This window comes from Colobus angolensis, unplaced genomic scaffold (genome assembly GCF_000951035.1).
Source record: "Colobus angolensis palliatus isolate OR3802 unplaced genomic scaffold, Cang.pa_1.0 Scaffold100, whole genome shotgun sequence".
NCBI lineage: Eukaryota > Metazoa > Chordata > Mammalia > Primates > Cercopithecidae > Colobus > Colobus angolensis.
In genome coordinates, this window is record NW_012110920.1 from 7,833,029 (window position 1) to 7,855,542 (window position 22,514).

General features: G+C 41.0%; 1 protein-coding gene across 2 annotated transcripts in view; it reads right to left on the minus strand.

The window, feature by feature from the left end:
• Nucleotides 1–22,514, minus strand: part of KCNH1 (potassium channel, voltage gated eag related subfamily H, member 1) — a 457,455-nt gene that overhangs the window by 133,179 nt on the left and 301,762 nt on the right. For both annotated transcript variants that reach the window (XM_011938344.1, XM_011938336.1), the window contains exon 8: nucleotides 2,837–3,036. In XM_011938344.1, the coding sequence (XP_011793734.1) occupies nucleotides 2,837–3,036 (200 nt within the window). The remainder of the gene's footprint in view (nucleotides 1–2,836; nucleotides 3,037–22,514) is intronic.

Sequence of the window (22,514 nt, forward strand, 5' to 3'; positions counted from 1 at the left end):
CTCTGTCTCAAAAAAAAAAAAAAAAAAAAAAAAGATCATGTTTCCATGTGTACAGACATAAAAACAGACTTGGAGAGAGACAAGCGATGTGTTCAAAGTCACCAGCCAATAGCTGGTAAAACTGGGGTATCCCAGCACTACCACCCACATGCCCTGGCTCCCTGGTTATCACTGACCATTCTGACTTAGATTGGAGGGGAGGGGCAGATGTGGAGAGGTATAGGACGACAGGACTTGTTCTCTCCCCAGCAGCTGCCTGCCACAAGCTCCTGCCCAGAGGAGCAGCCAGCCCAGGACAGACTGGGCTCCAGAGTGAGCTGGGTCCACGGCTATTCCCTCTTCCATATGGACCAGGAGCTGGGGTAAATCCCAAAGCCCTTCCGGAAAGTGAGGGCAGATCTGCAGGACAGATCTGCAGGGAGAGTAAGAGAGGGCAAATGCTGACGGTGCTGTCTCCCATGGGCAGCCACCCAGCCAGCCCTACAGCGAGGGTGGGGAAGGGCTTCTTTCCAGACAACCAGACTTACAAAGGCATCCTGGTGCCTGGGAAAAGGAGCCCTAGGGCAGAGAGATCAAAGTTCCTTTCTGCTCCATCAGCTGCCAGGAACCCACAGAACCTACAGGCATTGTTGAGAGAACACAGCAGAAACAACAGGCGTAGTTGGGGCAGGTGGTTGGCAAAGGCAGCCACTAAGTTCAGCTCCAGCTGATGCCCTGCCCATCCAAGAAGTTAGAATGACTCTGTTGGGACTCATCCTCCTTCTCTCTAGTGCATGTTTTAAATTTTTTTAAGTAATAGTAGGAAAAGCACAAGCTTTGAAGTCAGACAAAATGGTGTTCAAATCCTGGCTTTGCCATTCTTTATTCTGTGACCAGGGGCAGTTAGTAAAATGAATCGGGCCTCTTGTGCTTATTCCCTTCAATAGGGATAACAGGGTTGCTCTGGAGGCTAAGTGAGACACTAGTGCAAGACCAGACATATAGAAGAAGCAAAACAAATATCTGTTCTTAATGCGTGTTCAATAAATGGTAGCTGAGGTTGTAGTAGTGGTGTTATGGTTATCACGGCAAATAGTCAGCAAAACCAAAGTAATGTTCAAATTGAGGATTAAATTCAGTTCAATTTTTCCTTTTAAACTGTCAACTCTCAACTGACAATTCTAATGAAGGAAGACTAGGAACATAAGTAGCTGATCCCAAAGCCAGCTGAATTTGGTTTGCAATGTGTCATTAGGTATTTTTGCAATCGTGTTATCTTTCTGTTTTCCTCATTCTAATAGTCGAAAGAATCAGTATGCCCTGAGTACTTACAGACTGGTGATAAAAAACAGACTTGATAAAGACTGAGAAGCAGAGAACAAATCTCATTGAGAATGGATTTAATCTCAATAGATCTGAGATTAAATCTTTTTTAAAGAAAATTCATAAGTGAATAATAGGAAGTCCACTGTATGTTTTCTCTATTATTTCCAGTACCACCAAATTTTCATTACTCTATTGAAATGCATCTAGAATAATACAACTGTTAGAGAACAATAGGAATCGATCACCCTCTCCATTTTACAGGCGGGAAAACAAATAACCAGAGAGATGCCTAATTGATGTTCTGGTCAAGTCAATTGATGAAGGCACAAACTCTTGATCACTGTTTCCTGGACTTGTCTGGTGAACAGGGTTACCTGGGCACCTGTTAAAAATTCATGGCACATGTACACCTGTGTAACAAACCTGCACGTTCTGCACATGTACCCCAGAACTTAAAGTATAATTTAAAAAAAAAAAGAGTAACTCCTTAAAAAAAAATGCTCTCTCACTTCCCCGAAGTTCTCATTCCATAGATCCGCTGAAGGCTGGGATAGTTTTTAAAGGCACTTATTAAAAATGCTCCCTCACCTCCCCCGACTTCTCATTCCACAGATCTGGGATGGGGGCTGGGATTGTTTTTAATGATGACATCATGGGATTCTTTCTTTGAGACAGTCTCGCTCTGTTGCCCAGGCTAGAGTGCAGTGGCATTATCTTGGCTCACTGCAGCCTCTGCCTCCTGGGTTCAAGTGATGCTCCTGCCTCAGCCTCCTGAATAGTTGGAACTACAGGCGCATGCCACCATGCCCAGTTAATTTTTTGTATTTTTAGTAGAGATGGGGTTTCCCCATGTTGCCAGGGTGGTCTCAAACTCCTGACCTCAAGTGATCCACCTGACTCGGCCTCCCAAAGTGCTGGGATTACAGGCATGAGCTGCTGCATCTGGCCTGACATCATGGGATTCTTATCAGGGTCAAGATGAGGGTGAGCTAAGTGAGGCAACAGCCTTGGACACATAAAATTAAGGGAATGCCAAAAAAGTCAGTAATCAAGACAAATCATAGTTTAATGCTATTTTTTTTAAATCAAGGTTAATGCAAAAAAATCCATGATGAACAAAATACCGAAAGTTTGAATGAAGACAAGATCAGTAACACTGCTGTGCTATCTTCAAGTCTGGGTAAAAAGAAAATTGGCAATACTGATCTCCCTTCTCTAGTCATGGCCCTGATTCTTATCATCATCCAAGTTTGGGAAATTCTACCCTGGACAGTTAAACTTCCAGCTCCTCTCTCTCCAGGAAATACACCCTGCTTTTCTAATTTCTTAAATAATGATTTTTGATTGTTGGTCTTGGAGTAAGGCTGATCTAGAAGTAAACAAAACCTCTGGAAGTAGGATCTGGAATCCCAAAGTACCCAAGTGAATTCTGAGCATAGCCAGATCTGAGATCCACTGTCCTAGGCAAGCCTCAACACCCCTAGGGAAAGCAAGAGACAAATGGTTTCCCTGAGCTCCTCACCCCCCTTACCTTCTCTGTGTCAATGCCTCTGGACATGGACCAAGTGGACACGATATAATCCATGACTCGCTCACTCAATCCTTTTGGCACCTGGTAGAGCTTCAGGAAGTCCCGAACACTGTTGAGCATCTCATGGTATCTGTTGGTGTTGGCATACATCTGTTGGAAAATGGTCGTCACATTCCCGAAGATGGTGGCATAGAGAAGTGCTAGAGGTGAGGAGGAGGAGCAGGAGAAGAAATAACATGTGAGTGGTCCCTAAGCCAGGGTTCCAGAAAGCTCAGCTTGCTCAGAGTAGGCCAATGGCCAGAGCTGCCTCCCCCTCCCGCCCCCAGTGCAGACTGCCCTGACTATTCTCAGGAGACCCTCACACCTGGAGCTTCTGGGACATGGATGCAAAGAAAGAGCCTCCTAACACCAAGCTACTAGGAGAAACCTGTGGGAGGCAGGGTTAGGGTGGATGGGAGCTGGTATGGCTGGGGACAGAACTAAGACACAGCAGTGGGGGCTAGGCAGTGGGTTTCAGGGGTGCGGGTGAGTTGTACTGCTTCATTTTATACCTTCTGTCATAAAAAGTTTGAGCCATGCCTGAGATCACTAGTCAAATGTGTGCCTATGTGCTCCATACCAGTCAAAATCCAAACCCATTGGTGAATGATCTTTATCAAGCTCTGCTATGTGCCAAGCATTATGCTACCTGCCAAGGACAGGATGGTAAATAAACAGTCAGACCTGATCCTCACAGAGCTAAAAACAGAGCAGGAATGACAGGCCTTAAATAATCACAAATAAATAAATAATAGCAAGTCTGCAGAGGGCAGTGAAGGATGTTATATCCTTGTTTTGCACTTATTGTTAGTGCAATGATCTGCTTCACTGTGATGTGGCTCCTGAGGAAAAACATAGCTTTAATATGGTAAGAATAAAATCAAGTCACTTTTGAGACATAACAGGTATGTACTATGTGCTACTACAGCTCCCCCTACATTTGCATTAGGAAGAAGGATTATTCTGTTATTACAAAATCCCACCTTCTACCTCTAACTTCCATAGCTCAATGCTGAGCTCAAGAGCTACTGCTTCCAGGAAGTCTTCCTAAACACCTTCTGCCCTCCATCTGTCACCACAAGTGTGACCATGATTTACCAGGCATATTTCTACAAAACTCATATGACACCATTTTGCAATCATCTGCTTCTTTCTTTGCCTGTTCCCTGACAGCGTGAGCTGCTTGAAGGCTGAACCCTTCTTTTCCTTGCCATTGTATCTCTAGGATCTAACACTATACCAGTACTTAATAGATATTTGTCAAATTTCACACATTTTTGCTCTGGCTTTTTAAAAGATGAGTTATTATTGATATATAATAAACCGTACATGCTTAAAGTATATAATTTGCTATGTTTTGACATATGTACACCAATAACACCATCACCACAATCAAAACAGTGAACATATCCATCACCAACAAAAGCTTTGTCAAGCCTCTTTGTAATCCCTCTCTCCCATCCCTACCTGCTTTCCACCTGCCATCCCCAAACAACCACTGATCTCTCCTCTGGCACCACAGATTAACCTTCATTTTCTAGAATTTTATAGAGATAGAATCATACAGTATGTACTCCTTTTAACATCTTTATTAAGATATAATTCATACACCATAAAATGTATCCATTTAAACCACAAAATTCAATGGTCTTTAGTATATTTACAGAGTTGTGCAACTATCACCACAATCTAAGTTTAGAATATATTCCTCCCAAAAGAAATCCCATACCCATTACCAATCATTCTCCATTTCCTCCCAAGTCTCTTGCCCTAGACAACTGCTAACTTACTTTCTATCTTTACAGATTTCCATATAAGTTAAAATCATACAACATGCGGCCTTCCATGACTAGCTTCTTTCACTTAACATAATGTTTTCCAGCTTCATCCCATGCTGCAGCGTGTATCAGTACTTCATTCCTTTTTAATTTGAACACCACTCTATTGTGTGGATATTCCACATTTCATTTACCCATTCATCAGTTCATGGGCATTTGGGTTGTGTCAGCTTTTTGGCTATTATAAACATTCATGTGCAAGTTGTTGTTGTTGTTGTTGTTAGACTGAGTCTCACTCTGTCCCCCAGGCTAGAGTGCAGTGGTGCGATCTCGGCTCACTGCAAACTCCACCTCCCAGGTTCACACATTCTCCTGCCTCAGCCTCCCGAGTAGCTGGGACTATAGGCGCCCGCCACCACGCCCAGCTAATTTTTTGTATTTTTTAGTAGAGACAGGGTCTCACTGTGTTAGCCAGGATGGTCTCGATCTTCTGACCTCGTGATCTGCCCGCCTCAGCCTCCCAAAGTGCTGGTATTATAGGCATGAGTCACCGCTCCCAGCCGGCTCCTGTGCAAGTTTTTATATGAACATATTTTCAATTCTTTTGTTTCTGTACCTAGGAGTGAAATTGCTGGGTCATATGGTTACTATGTTCAACATGTTGGAGAAATTGCAGAATTGATTTCGAAAGTAACTGCACCACTTTACATTCCTGCCAGCAGTATATGAGAGCCAGTGTCTCAATATCCTCATTAACATTTGTTATTGTGTCTTTTTCTTTCTAATGAGTATGACTTGCCATCTCATTGTGGTTTTGATTTGCATTTCCATAACAGCCAATGATGTTAAGCTTCTTTTCATGTGCTTATTGGTCATTTATATATCTTCTTTGGAGAAACCAAATCTTTGCCCATTTTTCAATTGGTTTTTTAAATTGTTGAGTTGTAAGAATCTTTTATATAATCTGGATACAAATCCCTTTTTAGATAAATGATTTGCAAATACTTTCTCATATCACATGGGTTGTCTTTTCACTTTTTTGTGGTATTATTTACAGCATAAAAGTTTTTAGCTTTGATGTAGCTCATTGTATTTATATTTTTTTCTTTTTTACTCTTCTTTGACTGGTTTATTTGATTCAGCATATTTTGGGATTCATCCATGTTATTTCATGTATTGTTTAATAATAGTTCATTTTTCTTTTTAAATAAGAAAAGCAAACATTTTACTTGAAATAATTAGAAATTTACAAGAAGCTTTGGGAGGCTGAGGGAGGCAGATCACCTGAGGTCAGGAGCTCAAGACCAGCCTGGCCAACATGGTGAAACCCCATCTCTACTAAAAAAAAATATATATATATAAATTAGCTGGGCATGGGCGTGCACACCTGTAGTCCCAGTTATTTGGGAGGCTGAGGTAGGAGAATCACTTGAACCCAGGAGGCAGAGGTTGCAGTGAGCCAACATTACGCCACTACACTCCAGCCTGGGTGACAAAACAAGACTCCGTCTCAAAAAAAAAAAAAAAATTACAAGAAGTTGCCAAGATGGTACAGAAAAATTCTGTGTACCCTTCACCCAGTTTCTCTCATCTTACATGACTACAGCACAATATCAAGAACAGACTGACATTGCTCTAAAGTATATGTATACTTCTGTGTCATTTTATCATATGTGTAGATTCATGTAACCAGCACTACATTCAAAATACAGAATTCTTTCATCACCACAGAGATCTCCTTGTGCTTCCCCTTTATGGGCATGCTTCCCCCAGCAATCACAACTTTTTCTCCTTTATTATAATTATGTCATTTTAAGAATGTTATAAAAGCCAGGCACAGTGGCTCATGCCTGTAATCCCAGCACTTTGGGAGGCCAAGGCGGGCAGATCACTTGAGGCCAGGAGTTTAAGACCAGCCTGGTCAACATGGTAAAGCCCTGTTGCTACTAAAAATACCAAAAAAAAAAAGTTCAGCCAGGCATGGTGACACACACCTTGTAGTCCCAACTACTTGGGAGGCTGAGGCATAAGAATCACTTGAACCTGGGAGAGGTAGATGTTGCGTGAGCTGACATTGTGCCACTACACTCCAGCTTGGGTGGGTAACGAAGCAACTCTGTCTCAAATAATAATAATAATGTTATAGAAATGGAATCACAAAGTATGTGACCCTTTGAGATTGTCTTTTTCACTCATCAAAATCATCCAAGTTGCTGCATGTATCAATAGTTCCTTCCTTGTATGGATGTACCACAACCATTTCTTCCAAACAATCTTATTCAGGGTTAGCTGACACACTATGGGAGGCAAAAAAATAAGAGAGAAATGCATGGATCTAGAGATAAGGGAAGGACTAAGGACACAAATCCACCAAAAGAGAGTTGTAAACAAGGATCAAAGAGTTCTCTGGAAAAGTACCAGGGACTGGTGTCAATCTGAACAAAAGGAGCCAGACAAAAAGCAGACACTAGCTCTTCTAAGCTCATAGATAGCCTCATAACAATGCAGTTGAAGGTTCTGCCTCCTCCATGCCAATAGTGCATGAAGTGTTGTCAGAACTAACCATCCTCCCAGGAGATGGGTTAGTTGTCTTTTTCCAGTCAGTCTGACTCTAACTGAACAAGCCTATGTGGGCAGTCCTGCTTCAGCTGTTTTCTGATTCACAATGAACCAGGGGTCACAGGCAAAGAGTATACATGCCTCTTTTAGAATGGCTGCCAGAAAATTAATTTAATCTTGAGCCTAAAACAATAGTTACACCAAATCGATATAGTAAGAATAACTCTCTTATCCATGATCTGGGAGAATCAGGCAGCAGGTCAGACATCAAGCAGGGATGTACAACCATCATTTACAGCTCAGGGCTGCTCTTGTTCTAGGTTGCTTCTGAGGCATTCTGGAAGGTTAGGGGTCCTCAGGAGGCCCTTGCTCAATTATGATTACTATTATGAAATATTATTACACTAAAGGTTGATAATTCTCCTCTTAATGCCCCTTCCTTAATTTATTTTCCTTTTTAAAAAAAACAGCGACATGTTCTCACAGTGTTGCCCAGGCTGGTCTCAAACTCCTGGCCTCAAGCAGTCCTCCCACCTCAGCCTCTCAAAGTGCTGGAATTACAGGTGTGAGCTACCATGCCCAGCCCCTAATTTTATATGAAGGGGGATTACATGTTTTTCATGCACGTAACATTTAATTTATATTGGTATCTTATATATAAAGCATTAGACCTTAAATACTAAAAACCTAAGTGGGAGAGAAGACATGTAAGTCCAGTTGTCACCTGAATAGATATATGAATGTGATGTGGAGAGGAAGGGAGAGATATTGTAATGCCACTGTCAGGAGAGTAAAAAAGCCAGCATGAACCTCCCAGGGCACAAGGTGTTATGGATGGCTCCAAATGTGGATTCTTTGAGTCTTTCTGTTTTGAGAAAGTAAGGAGACCTCCCCCAACCTCAAGGCAAATGCTGATTTGGAGAAGAAGAGGTTTCTTTCATATTTGAGTGGTTTACAGTTTATACTATATCACAGCGAGAGCTCGGGTTCCTATCCAGAAAGAAAGAAAGAAAAAAGATGGTATTATCCAGCCCTTAATTAGAAATAGCTGTGTGGAATTTGGTGGGTGGGGGAGGGGGGAGGCGGGTGTAGCCAAAACACGTATCTTTATCAATTTCATTTTCTTAAATTTTTCCTGGAAGCTTCTGAACTGTGCCATTGCCAGTTGTGTGACTCTTTCCTGTGAACTTAAAATGACAAGGTTCATAAATTTGGAGAGTTTTATTTCTCAAAAAGGATTGCAGCTTGCAGGGGGCTATTCTGACAGGCTGGGAAGCATAGCCTTCAGCCAGAAGCCAGAACCAGACACTTCAAGAGGGAGAAGAATAAGACAAAGATTTATGGTGAATGGGGAGGCCAAATATATACATGTTAAATAAGCTATAGGAGGGATCGTGAATATTCATAAAAAGAGAAACATGCATGTGAACAGCTGAGCTTCATGCCTCTCCATGGGACCCATGTTCAAAAAATGGCAGCATTAACATGAACCAAGGATGGCGTTTGTAAAGCAGAGTACATGAAAACCCTCACTGTGCATCCTCCACAGACTAGCCAGAACCATTCTGTAGTGAGTGGTCTCTTATCAGGAAGGAATGCAGTTCAGCTGTTTTGTGAAAACCACAAAAGGGAGCAGCAGCATCAGTGATTATCAGTGGTGGAGTCTTTCAAACGGGCTGGTTTCTGTTTAGTCTTAGGGAAGAAAGACTAAGGGCATTTGGTGAGATAGGGGTTATAAGGCATGTTTAACCTCTCATCCTATTATGACTAGGAACTCAGTTTCCAAGGCTTCTCTGAAGTCCCCTTGGCCAAGAGGAGGTCTGTTCAGTCAGTGAAGGGGCTTAGAATTTTATTTCTAGTTCTCACTCTTCATCAGCAACCTAGGACGTTTCTTCACTTATTTAGGTTAGAGCCCCTTATTCCTGCATCTCCTGTCTTCCTCTTTCTTGGTTTATCCCTTTCCATCTTTTTAATAAGACATCTTCTGAGAGCTTTCTGGAAAAGGATATATGGGAACAAAGTTTTTTGAGACCTAACATGTCTACTCTTATATTCAATTAATAGCTTAGTTTGGTGTAGAATTCTAAAGTGGAAATCATTTCTCTCTGAATTTTGGAGGCATTTCTCCAGTCCTATCTTGGGATTTGAGAAGTCAGAACCAGTAGGATCCCTTGTCCTTCATATTATAACCTGTTTTTTTTTCCTCTCTAGAAACTCTTTCTACAAGGTTCTGAAAATTCATAATAATGCACCTTTTTGCTATGGTTCCATTTTCATCCATTGTGCTAAACCTTTTCAATCTGGAAATGTATGCCCTTCATTTCAAGAAAATTTTCTTGGATTATTTGATAATTTCTTCCCTTCCATTTCTATATTTTCTTTTCCCTGGCCTCCTGTGATACAGATGTTGGACTCCTAGATTAATTTTATTTTATTTTTCTCTCTTCCTAATTCTATCACTTTATGAGAAATTTCTTCAGCTTCTGCTCTTTTTATTGAATTTTCATTTGATATTATACTTTTAATTTCCATGAGATTTTTTTCATTGTCTGAATGTTCCTTTGCATTCTGTTGTTTCTTAGATGTAGTATCTTCTCCTGTTTTCTCAAAGGATATCAATGATAGGTCTATTTTTGAGTTTACTTCTCTTCGTTTGGTCTTTGTTCCCTCATTTATTTATGTGCATGTTTGTCTGCCTTTCTTCATAGAAATATATGGTAATCTTTAGATATCCACTCATATTTAAGAGTGGGGCCCTAGAAAACTGATTAAAAGCTTTAAGTGAATGAGTAGACGTTGTCAACTGTGAGAATTCACTGTAGACTGACCTGGCTAGAGTTTGTGTTGAAGAATCCATGATGCTACCAACTTTAGGATTGTCCTTTTGGACTGCTCAGAGAAGACTCAATTTGCTGTCAAGAATGCTGGCAATATTCAGCAATTAAGAGAGGGAGAGAAAGGTTGAAGGTTTCAATATTCAGTGTACAAAGTTTCCCTTAATTCTTATTTTCATATAGTACCTCTGTTTCACTGTGCCTGTTGTCCCCCAGTCCAGAGACTACCTCTAAAGAATAGACCAGGTTTCATGAATGTCAGGAGGTGCAATGACCCAACTGCACAAAATAAGGAAGACATCTGTGGGCCTAAATACTTGCTAAGCAAATTTTTAACCCACCCCCTTTTTCTTAGCTCCACCTTCACCTCCACTTGTAGAGGTACTTATTGTCACTAATAGTTGAGTAGGGGTTCTGGTGAAAATCTTTTGGGACCTCTTTTGCAAATCAAATTATTTTTCAGATTTCCCTTGTGTTACATTAGGGTTCAGCTTTATGGGGTCTACCAAGTCAATCACTGCTTTCCAGCTTTCAGATTTGTGTTACTGTTGTCTCTCCTCTCATTCTTTTTGTCTTTATGGATTTATGCTTATAAAAAGGACTCCCCTTTACTGTTGCTTTTGTGGGGTTTCAGGGGTAATCAGATAGAAACATGTGCATTCAGCCAGCCATTACAGCAAAAGCAATATCAATGACTTGCAAAGGCTTCAGGAATTACTGGCTTTGGCCCAATGTTCCCCATATGAAAGTGAAGAATGGTTACCAAACCTGCAAAGATAAGTGCTCAAAGCAAAACAGTAATGATAAATAACACTACTACCTCATGGTAGATAGTCACTATTTAGCAGGTAAGGAAACTGAAGTCCAAGATCAAAGAAATAAGGCAATATGTAGCAAGGCCAGAACCCAGGATCTGTCTGACTCCAGCCACACACTGTATCTACTAAATCATCCATTCTCGAACTTCAGTGTGCATCAGAATCATGTGGAGAGCCTTTAAACTCATTCTGGGGTCTCACCTCCAAAGTAGATTTAATAGGTCATGAGTGGGCCCTAGAGAATATATATTTCTAACAAGATCCCAGGTGATACTTTCACTGCTAAGAACTTTGAGAAGAGTGGTACGATGATTCTCTAACTTCTACTGCAATTCCTTCTTTTATTTCAGAATATGTTGTCAAGCTGTATGAACAGAAATGTTGGTTTTGACTTGCTCTTCACAGCCAAGGCTAACTGGATTATTCATTGATCACTTTTTCTGGAATAAGGATAGGCAAACTGAAAAGAAAAAGTAACTACCTATTAAGAGCCACTATATATTTTCCAAATATAGACTTTAACACCCTCCCTCTCTCTCTGTTTTTTTCTATCTCCCCTCTCTTCAACTCTACTACTCCTACTATCCTGCCACCCTGAGATTTCATAGATGCCAATGGGAAAAACTGAGAAAGTAGAAGCCCTTTCCAATCTGCTTTTAAGCCAGATAGTGCCTGAAATTCAATATCCATTAAGATTACACCTTACTGCTGCTTATTTTAAGGAGACTTAATTTGTTCCCTCTTTTGCCAAAAAAGAAAATAACTCTTATATGAATTTCCCTTAAAACAAAATCTCCAGTCTTATCATCCTTAATTCCCCATTAGTCATTTGATTAGGATGAACTGCTCATTAAGTAACTGTGCTGTTGGCTGTGCAGGGTGCAGGAGAGTGTCATTAACACATACAACATTGGCACTGAGCACTCAAAGTGGTCCAGAGACACTCTCTCACTTCCAAGTCAATAATGAGATAGAGCAAATACAGTCTAAAAAGGCAGAAAAGGAACTCACAAGTTAAATTTTCTGCTTTCTATGTTAAGGGAAGCCAAGCAAATCCCTATAGGTGATTTCTGCACACACAACATTTCTCTCGATAAGGAAGGAAAGATGGGATCTTCAGAATTATACTCTTCTGGGTTCAAATTCCAGCTCAGCTGCTTAGAACTCTGTGATCAGAGGCAAATAACTTTACTTCTTTTCCCTCTGTTTCTGTCAATCTAATAAAAAGAGAAACATCTGCTCACTTCCCCCTGGGTTGTTGGCAGAATTAAATCAGATATTGTGTGAAAGTATCCAGAATACTGAGCTGGCACATAGAGACTCCCAATGTTATATACTCTTTCCGTTAATCATCCTCGAGTCAACTGTCATGACAGTTAACACACATTGGACAGCATGTCATGAAGACAGTAACCTAGAACACTAACCTGAATTGAATTAAAAGACTGCTGCCTTTTAATTGCACTGACTCAAAATTTATCATTGCCAAACAATATTGGGGTCCAGAAGAGAGATGCTTTCAACGAAGCTCATCATGCACAGAGGCCTTCAAAGGAATTTCTAAAATCCATAAACACTAAGAACTTTGATGTATTAGCTGAAATACTGACTACACATTTAGTGATTTTGAATGAAGCTATTCATGGATGAGGAGGGGCTGAAGAGTAAGTGTAGACAAGGGGAGAGTGTGAGGGGGTAGGGAACAAGACCTTAGAACCAGACTTAGTCCTTATTCTATTTCATCCAGCCCATGTAAGAGCAACACATCTAATTTTGTTAATGTAATTTTTTTGGTCTTTACTGTTGTCATTGCTTTTGCTTCTTCAAATGTGATATTGATGGAGTAGGTGTGAGGATAAAGTTTATATTGGCATGGAAACTGGCAACTAACTTTTAAATTATTTCCCGTAACTTAAAAACCATAGCCAAGAAACTCACTGCCTGGGCAGAAACGGGTAGTGATACGGTTTGGCTGTGTCCTCACCCAAATCTCATCTTGAATTGTAGCTCCCATAATTCCCACGTGTTGTGGGAGGGACCCTGTGGGGGGTAACTGAATCATTGGGGTGGGTCTTTCCCATGTTGTTCTTGTGATAGTGAATAAGTCTCATGAGATACGATGGTTTTATAAATGGGAGTTTCCCCGCACAAGTTTTCTCTCCTGTCTGCCACCATGTAAGACGTGCCTTTTGCCTTCCACCATGATTGTGAGGCCTCCCCAGCCACACAGAACTGTGAGTGCATTAAACCACTTTTTTTCATAAATTATCCAGTCTCAGGTATGTCTTTATTGGCAGCATGAAAATGGACTCATACAAGTAGTAACAATAGGAAGAAAAAGAAGTATCTACTCATTGCCATGCTAGCAGATCAATCCAGCACAGGAGGAGGATGCACAGGAGAATGCTGAGTCTATGCTTTGGAGACAAGAGCTGCAATTTGGAATACTGGCTCCACTACCCACTTCAGGATAATCATTTACTCTCTTCAAATTTCTTTGTATATAATAAATAATTACCTTATTTTTTTAATAAGTGGAATGATATATAAAATGCTTATCACAGTATCTTGCACGTAATAAATGCTCAATAAGTAATAATAATTAACAGCAGGATAACTAAAGACTAAAGAATTTTCTCGAAAGTTAATTATTTCCTGGAAGTGTTACCTCACTAACTTTATCATCAGATGTCTTAATTCAACAAACATTAAATGTTCAGATATGTCATGTGCTGTTCTGGGAAGCAGCATGGTATAGTAAAAATAACTCAGGTTCTGATAAGAAAGCAGCACTGTAATGGAATTCATGGCCCTGCCACTAAGTCAGGTAATGAGAGCCTCAGTTTTCTCATTTATGAAAGGGGAAGGATAATCCTCACCTCTTAGGGTGGCTGGGAATATTCAATTAATTAACACGACAAATGTCAAACACAATGCTGGATGGAACAGATTTGCAGTAAATCTTAGTTTTCTTTCCTGAACCACCCAGTGTTCATATTTTTCCATCAATCATCTCTGGATTCTGGTTTCTTCAGCTCTTGGCTTTGAATGATTATACTCCTACTGTGATAAGTTGGCCTGTGCTTTTCCTTAAATAGAAGACTTTCTGGAGTGTGGAAATTTTGGTGGAGTCACTTCAGAGGCATCTTCCTCTGCATTCAGTGGGTGCATTTGGTTTGTCAATGCTGTTGACAAGCTATTGAAGAGTCTGTCTCAAAGAGGTGAGTTTGCTCTGGTTCAATGATCCAAGGGCTTCTCCGAGTGTGATGTTGGAACAGCAGCATCACATCAGCTGGGCATTTGGTAGAAACGCAAATTCTCAGGCCTACCCCAGACCTACTGGATCAGAATCTCTGGGGGTGAGACCCAGGAATTTGTTCCTTTCAAATTCTCCAGGTGGTTCTGAGGTATGTTAAAGTTTGAGAAACACTGGTTTATGCCATACCAATAAATAGTACTTCCCTAATAAGATTTAAGTATAACGCCCTCCCGCAAGCGGGGAGGATGGCCAGATGAACAAAAGATACTGGGCCATATTGAGAAAGCATAAGGAGACTCTGAAGGTAGCTAACCTTACTCTACTGTACAGGAAAATGGCCATGAAGCCAAGTGAGATTGAGAGAACCATCCCACAGAATAGCAACACCTTGATGGAAATAACTACACTCAGCTCTGAATTTCCTGCCAGTGGAACCGAGTATCCCCATTTTTCTAAGAGATGGTTTAATTATTTTTTCTGTTTCTCCACTTCTTAGCCCTTTACAAATGCAAAAATACCCTTTTATCACCACAACCCCATTCCACCAGATACTCTCTACAGGGCTAGTTCACCTAACTCCTCAAGAATCAATAGTCAATTTACAGACCGAAGCATGTCCACCATGGAACTTTCACCCACCAGGCCACCAGGAGGTTGCCTTGAGATAGCAGCTGATTTCTATGAACTCCCCCTACCAGGAGACTGCCTCATGGTATGAAACTCCATCCCACCTGGGGCGCTTCTGGCCTAGTCCTGCTCACAAAGGTACCAGCAGTCACCAGCTAAACCACCCAGTAGATAAGGCACCGGAGGTAACACACAGATCCCACCTCCTTGCTCTCTTCCTCCCCTGCCTTTTAAAAGTGTCTGATTTCTGTTCCAAAAGCAAAGTGGTATATTTAAAGGCAGGACATCTGTGCTTCTTCCTCTAAGCCAGCTTTGGAAATAAGTCACTTTCTTTTTACCAGATCTCACTCTTGTTAATCAGACTCTGCAAGCAGCGAGCGATTAACCTGCATTTCGGTTACACCAGCACTATCCCCTCATTTCTCTTCAACACATCAACCATGGCCATGGGCATAGAAAATAGCTCCCGGAAACAGAGAATATAAAACATAGATACATTCCCTATTTTATAACAAGAAAAGCCTAAAATCTCTCATTTAATAACCTGCTAAGAATAGCATGAATTCCTACACCACATTCAAACTCGGCCGTGTTGGTGAATGTCACTTAACAAGCACAGTTCTTACAGGAGAGACAGAAGGTTATTTTCAGCTACTTCTCATCTGTCGAATAAAACAACAGCTCCTGCTCCACAGTAACCCATTAACAATGCAGTCTGTGCCACCTCATTTCAACCAGTGTTTTAATAGCACCACAGATAAAAGCACAGCAATTTCCACAGGCAATTACTTCTGCAGACGAATCAAGAAGGTCAGAAACAGGTTGAAAAGGTCTTCAGATAATTTGCTACTTTTACTTATTTTGAACTCGCTGAGTTCTTGATTGCAAAGAGACAACCATTTAGTTACAATGCACATGGCTAAAGGTAGACTGGCTTGTAGGTTTGCAAACCCAGGTCTTGCTTTACTTCCTAATGAGAGCTCTAAGTTTATTTTTCTCTAATATGAGTCATCAAAGGGAATCTAATTAACAAAGCCATTTAAAATAACACAATTTTAAAAGTCATTTAAACAAGCCTGTTAATCTTAACTAGGCTCATTTTCCAATAGTAGTTAACATCTACTTTTAAGTTAGAAACTCTCACAAAACTCGATGTTTATTTTTCTTCTAAATCTCAAAACAAAAATAAAAGTGAAAACTTTGCAGAAGCTACTATCACCACGAACTACATTGAAACATCATAATAATTGGACAGAAAGTGGCTTTTAAAGAAATACTTCTTTCAATAGAAATAAATTAAAATCACTTTGCTAATTTTTGCCAACTCTAATCTCAGTACCTCTAGCATTTGTTAATTTTCCACACTGAATAACCATAAGTCTCTTAGTTTATCAAAGGCAGAATTGGAATCCTTTAGTTGCTAAGTTACACTGCAAGTTATAGTGGTGCCTCTTCTCCACATCGCCTCCAAAATAATAGATCCCCCAACCTTTTACCACAGAGGACGCCAAGAAGTAGAGAACTGTGAGGCTATTGTATCTGACAAAACTATTCATCTTGTATAAGTCAGTGGTCCTAATCCTGACTCTGTTGCTGACTATGTAATTAGAAAAAATTGAAATGGATGATATTATACAGGGTCTATTCATGATAAAAACTTGGCTTTTCTCATCTTCTTGGCACTAGAAAGACAATTTCCAGCCTAATAGTGATGTCCATAAGTGACTTTAAAGACGTCTTATAAGCCTAGATATTTTTCATTCACAAAGATTTTAATCAGGTAGTAAATAATTCTCTGGCCATTACCCACATCATGAATCTCTGCTGTTTGCCTTCTACCAAATCTGCTGCATTACAGTAATCAGAGCTTTGCAGTCACACTGACTATCCTGGCTCTGCTACTTACTTGCTGTGTGACTTTCAGCAAAACACTTAGTGTGAGTTCAGTTTTCTTCATCTGTAAAAAGGAGATAATACCATCTGCCTTATAGTAAGATTTTGGTGAGGATTAAATTTGATGATATATATAAAGTGCCCCATGTAGTATGTGTTCAACAAGTCAGTTTTTTTGCTATGTTATTACTATTCAAGATACAGCTCAAAACATAATTCTTCCCAAAAGCTTCCCAGAACCAACACATAAGACTTCCCCACTCTATCCCTAAGTGTAGCTCATATGTGGTAATTAACAACACCCAGATGGGCCCTACCCACCTGGAACAACAATGACCATTGTTCTCAACCAGGGGAATACTAGAATCACCAGAAAAGCTTTCTAAAGATTATGTTTTCTCAGGTTTACCTACAGCCAGCAGTGTGGTGAGAAGGGGGTGAGCAAGTAGATTTTTTAAAACTTCTCGTAACTCTTACAGGCACCATTACTTCATCCACGTCTGTGAGCTTCTAATTTAGTTTGCAAGTAACCACTGGATGCTTTATTTTTAAAAAGTCTGGTTAAGTTAAAGTATTTTAATATGTTGAAGGAAAACAGTGTGATGTCCTTATAAAACAGATTGTAAAACAATAGGCTTAACCAAAGATGTGCTTAATGCTAACTGGGTACTAATGATTAAAAAAAAAAAGAAGGAAGAGTTAATTGAAGAAATTAGTATCTAAGGTGATACAGCAACTTTTTCCTAGTTGAGAGGAAATAATCATAGGCTACATTCAGATTTCGCAGAGTCTAGGAAAATATGACAGTCTTTGTTTTTCCCTTTTTCTTACTTGAAAGAGGAAGTATAAAGGAAAAATGTGTAGAGAAAAAGGTGATTTTAAGCCTTGAAATCAGAAAGGTCATTATTCTTCAGGAAGAGAGATGGCTCAGGAAGACTGGCCAAGTGTCAGGAGGAGGGAAGCGAGCCTTCACAAGGGCTCTGAACAGCCAAGCTTTGAGTGTCTGCCATGACACCTCAGACCAGCTTCCTGCCCTGAATTACTGGGGCTTCAAGGCAATCATGGCTATCCTGGGAGTAGAGAGAAACATGAAAATTAAGCTAAGCAGTGACAAGTAGTTAGAAAAACCGTTTAGGAAAAAAAAAAACAACAAAAAACCAGCATTCCATTTGTATTTAGCTATTTGATGGGGGTATTTATACACCATGATAAACTTGTCAAAAAATAAACATTAGAAATCATTGGCTTCTACTCTTCTGTTAACAATGTTGCTGTTGATGAAATTCTCTGGGTTTTCCATTCACCACAGCACCACCACAGAACAGTTGACTTGGTGTAGCTACCAGGACTGTAATAGTGCTTAGGAAAAAATAATCATCCCAGTCTAGGTCACAAAAAGGGATTTTGGCTTCTGAATCATTCTTGATTGCTTGCTCCGGGGGAAGCCAGTGGTCATGCCGTGAAGACACTCCAGCAGCCCCGAGGAGATGCACGTCATGTGAGGGAGTCACCTTGGAAGTGGTTCCTCCGGCCCAGTCATGCCTTCAGATGACAGAAGCGCTAGCCAGTATCTGACTGCAACTGGGCTGCTCCCAAATTCGTCATCCATGGAAGCCAGAAAGATAAATTATTAATGTTGTTTTAAGCCTCTACATTTTAGGGTAGTTTTCACAGAGGAATAGATAACTAATCCAGAAATGTTGTGTCTGTTTCAACGTAAACACAAGCATTTTATTAACTTGAGAACCAGCTTGAGAAAACATTTTATAATTGCCTTATGGAGCATGTAGTAGACAGAAAACAATGGCTACCCAAAGATGTCCACATCCTTTTAATCATCCTAATTTCTAGAACCTATGAATATGTTACCTTACAGGGTAAAAGGAACTTTGCAGCGGGGCGCGGTAGGTCATGCCTGTAATCCCAGCACTTTGGGAGGCTGAGGGGGGTGGATCACGAAGTCAGGAGTTCAAGACCATGGCCAACATGGTGAAACCCTGTCTCTACTAAAAATACAAAAATTAGACAGGCGTGGTGGCACACACCTGTAGTCCCAGCCACTCGGGAGGATGAGGCAGGAGAATTGCTTGAACCCAGGAGGCAGAGGTTGCAGTGAACAGAGATCATGCCACTGCACTCCAGACTGGGTGACAGAGAGAGACTCTGTCTCAAAAAACAACAACAAAAAAGGAACTTTGCAGATTCATTAAGGATCTTGGGATGAGAAGATTACTGTGGATTATCCAGATGGATCAAAAGTCATCACAAAGGTCTTCACAATGGGGAGCGGGGAAAGGTCCAAGGCAGAAGGAGGAGATATGATGACTGAAGCAAGAGGCTGGAATGATGTGAGGACGGTGATACAAGCCAAGGAATGTAGGTGGCCTCTAGATGCTGAGAAAGGCCAGGGAACAGATTCCTCCCCTGAAGCCTCCAGTAGGAGCACAGCACTGCTGACACTTTGATTTTGACTTTTGACCTCCAGAACTATAAGGGAATAAATCTGTGTTGTTTTAAGCCACTAAGTTCACATTAATATATTATAGCAGCAATAGGAAACCAATGCAAAGCACTTAAATCATACCATCTTAAGTTTTTCAAATCATACTAATGGGTAATGAAAAATGATCTGGGAGCTGTGAGATTTCAGGTGAATCACTAAAGTGCTTTGAACCTCACCTTGTTTTGCCTATAAACTGATGTTTGATCACAATCATCTTGGTGGTCTCCCAAAGGCCCCACCTGACAATACCATCACACTGGGGATTAGGGCTTCGACATATGAATTGGGGAAGCGAGATACATAATGGGACTGATATCACCATTCAGTCCATAGCAAATGGTAATAATAAAAATTAGACCAACTTTCAGTTGGTATGTTAATATTTTAAAATTCTCTGTAGAGAATCCACTCATGCAGACCATTCCCACCCCATCCCTCTTGGGATGCCCCTGCTCCTTCCTGGTTTCTGGTTACAACAACAGGTCAGGGTATGGTGTCAGAATAATAAAGTTTTTTCATTTCTAGAACGCACCATATATCACCTATAAAGTGCAGTTTGGCCATGATCATCTTGGTGGTCCATGCAGAAACATCTGTAGAGGGTGAGCACATACTTGCCACATAGGAGAGCCAGGAGGAGTGAAACTTAGGGGGAAGCTGGAAGGAATGTGGAGGAGTAGGGCAGATTTCACAACTGGCGATTTAATCAGCAGCAGTACACTCCAGCTAAAAAAATTGCAGATCATATGCCCTCTTTGGAAATTGAAGCTGTACAACTATTTAATTTGAAATGGAGTAGGCTTTTAGACAATCACTTGGTCCAGTAGATTAACTCCAGCTATTTATTTATTTATTTATTTAAGAGGTGGGGTCTTACTCTGTCACCCAGGCTGGAGTGTGGTGGCATGATCATAGCTCATTGCAGCCTCGAACTCCGTGGCTCAAGTAGTCTTCCCACCTCAGCCTCCTGAGTTGCTGGGGCTACAGGTATGAGTCACTGTGCCCAGCTCTATCTCTTCATTTATTTCACAAACATATGCAAGCCTCTCCCTTGGGTGGGGAATGGCACTAGCTCTCAAATGCAATGTCCAATAGGACCTTGTCCAAGATGAATAGACAAAGAAATGTGGTATGGTCAGGGTGCTGTGAAGGGGTACCCAGTCTAGACTGGGGTGATGGGGATGGGTAGGGCAAGCAGCGGGCCCAGAGAAAATTTTTGAAAGGTAAATGGGAATTAGGGGTATGGCAGGGAAGTGGAGGAGGCAGACTCTCAAGCAAAAGCAACTGATTCAGAGCCCTGGGACATGGGATATGGATGGAGAGTAGTGAGAAATGAGGATGGAGAGGCAGGCAGGGGCCAGGCGGGAAGCCTTATGCCAGGCTAAGACACTTAGATTTGCCCACGAAACCATTTTCAGAGCTTCATTAAATATAATGAGAGTCCAGGGACTGGCTTTTGCTAAAGAATTTATACCTACTCAATTATTTCCACCATTTAATTCTTATTGCCTGGGTTAAATCCTGGCAGAGTAATGAAATCACTGGATAGTCAGCCAATTGGTCAGTCAAAGAACACAGATTGAATGCCCAGCTCCCTCACTTACCAACTCTCCTTCAACATTATCAGTCCTGTCACTCAGGCTAAACATCTTGACATCATTTCTGCCTATCCCTTTCCTCACCCTTCTCAGTTCAATTAACTCAAAACTACTTCTGATGTCTCTGGATTCCATTTTCTCTATTCCATTCCTGCTACTGCTTTTGAATTCAGAACCATTCTCTCTCAATGACCCACATGTCAATAGCTTCCCATGCCCTTGCCCTCTCTTCAGTTCCTCCCAAACCACCTTTAATCCTGCCTCTATTTCAGTAGCCATCTTCCCAAAACACTGTTTTGGTCATTCCCAGCTAAAAACTTCAGAAGTTCCCTCACTAAACTTAGCATCAAGTCTATCTTCCTAAGCATGGTGCCCAAACATACAGTTCCAACCTGCCTTTGCAAACTTGTCTGCAACTACTTGCTTTCACACAAGCTATGCTTCAGACAACCCTGAGGTCTCCCCTTTCCTGCATCCAGAATTGGCTCCAAGGGCGTATGACCTGTGCAGTCACATGGGCCCCTACCCTTAGAAGGTCCTATGCTTGGCTCAATGCTCCACTGTTGCTGTCTTGAAATTTCCAACAATTTTCAAGCAAGAGGACCCACATTTTCATTTTGCACTGGGTTTCACAAAATTATGCTGCTGATTCTGCATGCTTTTCACACCCCATCTGTACCCAATGTTCATATGTTGTTCCCTCCACATAAAAACTCTCATCTGCCCATTTCTCTGTGCCAGAACCTGATCCCTCTTTCAAGACCCAGCTCAAATATCATTGAGCCCTTGTCAGTCTCTCTAAGGTTCTCCTCTGGGCTCCCAAAGTACTTTGCTTTCACTTCTATCTCAACACATCACACAATACCTGAAATATAGTCATGTGCAAACATGCCTTATTCCCCCTACCAGAAGAGAAAACAAGCCACTCTAGGATTGGGGTGGGAGGATAGCTTTTCCCTTCTGCTGTTCCTCAATGCCCGGCACAGAGTAAACTCTCAATACATTATTGATGAACTGAATTTTACTCCCTGTATTACACAATGATTTCTTGGCCACCTGTGACTCCTCTCTGTGTTAGCTGCTCCTGGATCAGCTCCAGTCCTGCTGACTATGTCCATGGTAACTTTGGGCCACCTCAGAAACTATGCTAATGTAGAAATGGGTACCAGGCAGCCAATTAGTTCAGGAGAGTGAAATGGCTTTGTAAGTGGTCATACATGTGAAGAGTTATATGAGTGAAAAAAATTAACCCAAATTTGAAAGTCAACAGGTCAGTGAAATGTTCCACAAAAGAGAACTGATTCCTGGTTGTGTAGAAAATTGCTCTCAAAGTAAGTGGTACACTGTAAGAAGGCCTAAGAGCCTTCCTGAGGTTGAAGACTCACAGCTGTAACTGTCTTCCCCTGAGGCCCATACCGCATTAAGGAAAGTCCCAAGTACAATGCATACTCTCCCTGTGTTTTTCTAACAGCACATGTTAATCCATTTGGACCTCTTTCTTGCTTAAAACCCTCCAAATTCTCTCTTACTAAAGAACAGAGTCCAAATGTCTTAATACAAAATAGCAAACATGTATTGAGTGCCTTCTTTATGCCAAGCACTATGCCAAGTATTTTAGAGAGATTATGTCATTAAATCCTCACAGCAACTCAATATAGAAGGTGCTATTATTATCATCCCTATTTTAAATATTTGGAAACTGAAATAGAGGTCAAGTAAATTCCCCCAAATCACACAGCAACCAAGTGGTAGAGCCAAGATTTGAACCCA